The sequence below is a fragment of the Nomascus leucogenys genome, chromosome 2 (assembly GCF_006542625.1).
Source record: "Nomascus leucogenys isolate Asia chromosome 2, Asia_NLE_v1, whole genome shotgun sequence".
NCBI lineage: Eukaryota > Metazoa > Chordata > Mammalia > Primates > Hylobatidae > Nomascus > Nomascus leucogenys.
In genome coordinates, this window is record NC_044382.1 from 78,137,589 (window position 1) to 78,143,707 (window position 6,119).

At 50.5% G+C, this 6,119-nt stretch overlaps 1 protein-coding gene across 1 annotated transcript; it reads right to left on the reverse strand.

Annotated features, from left to right (window-relative positions):
• Nucleotides 1-1,264: 1,264 nt before the first annotated feature.
• C2H16orf82 (chromosome 2 C16orf82 homolog) lies at nt 1,265-3,622 on the reverse strand. Its single transcript, XM_004093209.3, is given in 2 exon segments — nt 1,265-3,454; nt 3,457-3,622. Coding segments are annotated over 2 exon segments (735 nt in total). The 3' UTR covers nt 1,265-2,885.
• Between the last annotated feature and the right edge of the window lie 2,497 nt (nt 3,623-6,119).

Consider the following 6,119-nt stretch of genomic DNA (forward strand, 5'->3'; position numbering starts at 1 on the left):
CAAAAGAGGCCCCAGAGAGCTCCCTCACCCCTTCCACTATGCGAGGGCATGGTGCAAAGATGGCAGTCTAGGAGCACAGCTGGGCCCTCACCAGACACCAAATCCACTAGCACCTTGATCTTGGACTTCCCAGCCTCCAGAACTGTGAACAATGAATTTCTGTTTGTAAGCAACCCAGTTTATCATATTTTGTTGTAGCCACCCCACATGACTAAGGCTCTTGGGTGGAGGTGGGAGGCCTTTCTCCACTGCCCTGGGTCATGGGTGCTCAGGCCTTGCTGAGTGACTTTGTCTGGAGGAAAGTGGGGAAGAATGTTCTCAAAAGGGGTGCTTATATTTGAGAAGCAGAGACTCGCCACACCAGACATGTGGTACCCTCACACCTAGAACCAGTAACCCTTTCCTCAAACCACAACTCTCTGCCAAAACATCTTACCTCCCAGCAGATGCAGTGGCTCTTTTTTCTTTGTTTTGGTCAATCGCTTTTTCTCCATTATTAGCGGTGACTAGCCTTTCTGTGCCTGTGAGTGAAGCAAGACAGAAACCATTGTGCCCATTTTACCCATAAGCAAGAAAAATGATACACCATGGAATATTATGCAGCCATAAAAAAGAATGAGATCATGCCCTTTGCAGGGACATGGATGGAGCTGGAAGCCATTATCCTTAGTAAACTAAGGCAGGAACAGAAAACCAAATTCCGCATATTCTCACTTAGAAGTGGGAGCTAAATGGTGAGAACACATGGACACATAGAGGGGAACGACACACACTGGGGTCTATCGGAGGGTGGGGAGTGGAAGGAGGGAGAGGATCAGGAAAAATAACTAATGCATACTACACTTAATGCCTAGGTTATGAAATAATCTGTATAACAAACCCCCATGACACACATTCACCTATGTAAGAAACCTGCACATCCTGTATATGTGCCCCTGAACTTAAAAGTTAAAAAATAAAAAGAAAAAAAGAAAAAGAAAAGGGAAAGAAATACATTACATTAGTACCTATCCCTTGCTGGGTACTTGATATACATTTTCATGTAATCCACATAACCATCCTATGTATGAAATAGGGGTTACTGTCTCCATTTCCAGATGAGGAAACTGAGGCTCTGAAAGTTTAAATATTTTGCCCAGATGGCCAGTGCAGCAGTGGCAGAGTTGGTAGCCACGCCCAACTCTCTCCATGGTTCTTTAGTGTGTTTGTGGCCCACCCCTCCTGTGAGCTTGGCCGGGAACGAACACACAGACCCACACACATATGACCTCTCCAGACACCTTTTATTGTCTTTGTTGCCCCCTCAGCTTTCCTTCTGGTACCTAGTGGATGTCTTCACGGCAGTCTCTGGCCTCTTTTCCTTTGTGGACAGACTCACTTCAATGTCTGTGAGGTCAACCCAGGGAGGGGGTTTAGTGTCCCCAGTAGGAGACGGGCAGAGACTTTGGCTTTCCCATCCACCGAGACAGTGCTCACAAAATGCTCCAGAGCTTCCCCATTGCAGCCGTTCCTGGCTGGGTTGGACTCTGTCACCACGAAGCGCTTCTCACGGCATTGTCCTGCCATAGTAGTCACTGTCTCAGCCATCTGAACACAGGATGGCTCCTGGCCTCCTTTCTTGACATGAATGAGGCATCAGGAAGCCTTGGCTCCTGAGAAGATTCTGGGCTGATCTGAGCACCAGAAACAGTGCTCAAAGAAAAAAAAAAAAAAAAAAAAGGAAGCTTGGAGCTCTCTGGGATGGTGCCTCCCAAGTAGCTGGGATTACAGGTGCCCAGGGATGGGGCTCCATTTACACCGCCCTCTAATGTTCTCACTAGACCTACTCCCTGTGTGCTGGTGGCATCCCTGGCCGCTCCTGATGGTCTTTCTCTGGTGACAGTCACTTAGGCTGGGCTCCTTTGGGGAGCTGAGAGTCATGAAGGTGCTCCGTGTGCACCGTGGCTGTCTTGCTAGTGCTTCTGCAGGCAGTGACAATGGTGGACAGAGTGTGGTGCAGAGCTTGGCCAGGACCAAGTTTCCTGTGGACGTGGCTCCCCACGCATGGTGCTCATTGCAGATGGTTCTTGATATGGACAGTCCCAACCATGGTTGCAGCTTGTTTCTTCTGAGCTCATCATGGTTGGTGTTGGTTGCAGATGGCGTTCATCATTTAGGATGGTTTCATCACGGAAGGTTCTAACTAGTGACAGTTCTTAATATCGTCAGTGTTTGCCATTGAGAACAGCTGTCGCCATTGATGAGTTTTGGTACAGGGGGTCCCACCAGGATGGTGCTGACTACAGATGGTTTTGCCATTGATGGATCTTGTTATAGATGGCTCGTCACTGAAGTTCACAGTCTTGATATCGTTACCCTTTGCTGTTTTGACACAGGTGGACTCAGCATTGGTGAATCTTGATACTACAGCTCTTCCTAGCAACAGTAGTTCTCAGTATAGACAGTCTCCTCACTGACTGTGCTCTCAGGATAGGCGGTGCTCAGCATAGATCCTTCCTGGTACATGTGGCCTGCCCACTGATGCTTGTTGCTACAGATGGGATTACCCATTGATGGTTGACACAGTCAGTGTGTGCTTTTGAAAACACCTTTCCTACTTGTTTTGGGAATAACCACTCTGGGTGCAGCCTGTGTTTGCTGGGCCTGTGTGCTTTTTTCTGAGAGACTGACTGCTGGAGAGGATTCTCACAAAGGCATGCACACCTGGGCAGCCTGCTCCCCCTTGGTGACCTGCTCACTGGTTTTCACGTTGCTGCACGTCTTGTCCTCCTGCACACTGGTGTGGCTGCTCTGCCAGTTTTGGGCACTGCTGTCCAGCCCGACGCTCTGATGGCTGCTGGCCTGGGTGGAGGGAAGGCTGGCTGTGGAAGTCAGCAGCCCACTGCTCACCTGGTAGGTGAGGGCACTGCTGCCCAAGCTGATGAATCTGGCGCTGGACGGGCTGCTGCTGCCGCTGCCTGGCAGGCTGGCCTCACTCTCCCTCCAGTCTGCTTGGTGCTGTGGGCGGGGCTGGTCAGCCGACTCTTTAGAGAGTTGGGAGGGTCTGTGGAGCCCAGCTGGCTGGTTTGGTTACTGGCCGCCTGGGTGTTGAGCCTTCTGTTCAGCCGCACTCTCCGGTGGCTGCCCACCAAGCTGATGTCGCTGCCGTCCTTGTCCCCCGCGTACCCGCTGCTCAGGCTGGCATGGCTGCCCTCCTCCGGCCTGGGGTGCTGCACGCTGGACACATGACTCTCGCTGCTCTGGGTGTCACTGAGGTTGCTGCTGGACACTTTCAGGGGCTCCTGAGCCGCTCCTGCATGGTGTGGCCACGCAGGGGACTGGAGCTCTAAGCTGGGTGACTGTGGGCTTGGCTCTCCTTCCTGCTCATTCTGGACAGAGGATTCCCCTTTTTCTCCCTTGAGAAAAATGGGGGGCAGCTGAAGTGGTTTATCCAGGGAGATGGGGCCCTGTGAGCCTCTGAATGTTGGCTGTGACCTCTCTGGGGAGAGGTGACTCTGTATAAAAGGCTGCCCTTTGAAAACTCTGTGTTCTGAGTGGCTGGCTCAGTTCCCATGGTGATGGGGCTTGTGAGGTGAAGGCGGGTGTGGGAGGGAGAACAATGCTGTCCTGGCACCAGTGACATCAGTGGCCTGGCCTGGAGGGTAGGAGTGGGGCAGAAAGGGGCTCATGGCCGGAGGGGGTGGGTATCACCCTCCTAGGAGCCTTTCTGAGGAGTCTGTGGCCAGACATCAGGTCAGGGGCCTCAGGCGTGTGTCCCAGCCGAGTCCCTATGAGCTGAGTTTCTTCTCTCCCAAGTCTCTGCCTACTTGCTGAGTGTTTCATTTTTTTAATTTTTATTTATTTTTTATTTGTTTGTTTTTTGAGATGGAGTCTCACTCTGTCATCCAGGCCGGAGTACAGTAGTGCAATCTGGGCTCACTGCAAGCTCCGCCTCCTGGGTTCAAGCGATTCTCCTGCCTCATCCTCACAAGTAGCTGGGATTACAGGCACCCGCCACCACGCCTGGCTAATTTTTGTATTTTTAGTAGATATGGGGTTTCACTATGTTGCCCAGGCCGGTCTTGAACTCCTGACCTCGAGCTATCTGCCCACCTTGGCCTCCCAAAGTGCTGGGATTATAGGTGTGAGCCACCGCACCCAGCCTGCTGAGTGGTTTTGAGGACAGGAGGGAATACAGCAGGCCAGATCGTCAAGGCCCTGGCCTGGTCTGGCTCTCCCAACTTCATCACACACCACACCCTGCCCCTTTTCTCACCTCGGATGCCCGACCAGGCTGAGCACTCTCTTATTGCAAAAGGGACTCATAGCTGGATGCACTGGACCCCAACACTATGAAACTGGGTTTCTGAGAAAAGCTTTTTATTGCAAGTTGACTCCGAAGGAGGCAGGAGTCAGCTCAAATCTCTCTCTCTGTGCTGGCTTTAAGGCAGTGATTTTATTAGAAAAGGTTTAGGGAGTGGATTCTGAGATTAGTAGGTGATTGGTGCAAGGAGAAGTGAGGTCTGCAAAGACCTTGGGCATGCACAGTTACCTCTTCATGCCTCCTCATGGGTCCCATGTGCAAATTTGGGGGGAGTGAGTGTGAAACGTGCAGTGGAAATTCAGGCTGTGACATCAGCAAGCTGGTCTTGCACTAACTCCAGTCCACCATATTGGTTCCAGCTGATTGCAGCCGGTTTTGTTATAAGTGAAAGGAGTTTCAAGTTGTTTCTTTTTTTATTTGCCTTCTGCAAATTCAAGAATTTCTGTTAGTGGTTTCTTTAGCTTGTTGGAGCATGGTTTCATGATTTCACGCTCTTACCTGCTGCAGGGCCTTGGCACTAGCTGTTTTCACCCCCCGGGGTGCTTTTCCTCTCTGGCATCCTTTTTTTTTGAGACAGAGTTTCACTACTCTTGTTACCCAGGCTGGAGTGCAGTGGCACGATCTCGGCTCACTGGAACCTCCGCCTCCTGTGTTCAAGCAATTCTCCTGCCTCAGCCTCCAGAGTGGCTGGGATTACAGGCATGTGCCACCATGCCCAGCTAATTTTGTATTTTTAGTAGAGACGATTTCTCCATGTTGGTCAGGCTGGTCTCAAACTCCCGACCTCGGGTGATCTGCCCCCCTTAGTCTCCCAAACTGCTGGGATTACAGCTGTGAGCCACTGTGTCCGCCGCTCCTCCCCGCCACTTTTTTTTCGAGTCAGAGTCTCACTCTGTTGCCCAGGCTGGAGTGCAATGGCATAATTTCCATTCACTGCAACCTCCACCTCCCAGGTTCAAGCAATTCTCCTGCCTCAGCCTCCTGAGTAGCTGGGATTATGGGCATGTGCCACCTCAGACAGATAATTTTTGTATTTTTAGTAGAGATGGAATTTCACCATATTGGCCAGGCTGGTCTTGAACTCCTGACCCCAGGTCATCTGCCTGCTTCGGCCTCCTAAAGTGCTGGGATTACAGGCATGAGGCACTGCACCTGGCCCCCTCTGTCATGCTTTATGCCACTTCCTAATTGATGTTCCTTGTGAGATGAATGAATTATGTACTGGTTATTTATTGCCAGTTCCTCAGCCAGAATATAAACTTAATGAGGGCAGAGATTCTGATTTCTTATTCTCTGCTGTGGCTCAAGGCCCAACACACTGCCTGACACCTTGTGGATGCTCACTAGACATTGATTTAGTGAAAAAATGAATGACCCTGAGGTGTGCGTCACCACCTAGGGAACTTCTAAAAAACATGTTTGAATTTTCTTTTTTATTTTTTTCACTTGAAAATTTTTTTTTGTAGCAATGGAGTCTTGCTATGTTGCCCAGGCTGGTCTCAGATTCCTGGCCTCAAGAAATCCTCCTTGCCTTGGCCTCCCAAAGTGCGGGGATGACAGGTAGGAGCCGCTGCATCTGACTAAGATTTTCTAAGACAGTGGTTTTTGCCCTTGGCTACATACTGGATTCACCTGGGGATGCCTGGGTTCCACCCTCAGAGGTTGAGAGTTAATTGGCCTAAGGTGAGGCGTTGGCATTAGAATTTTAAAAAGCTCTCCAGGTAATTCCAATGTGCAGTCAGCATTGAAAAGTGTGCTAGCTTGGCCACAGGTGATTGTTTTGTAGATGATTCTGATGTTCAACCCTGACGCAGAA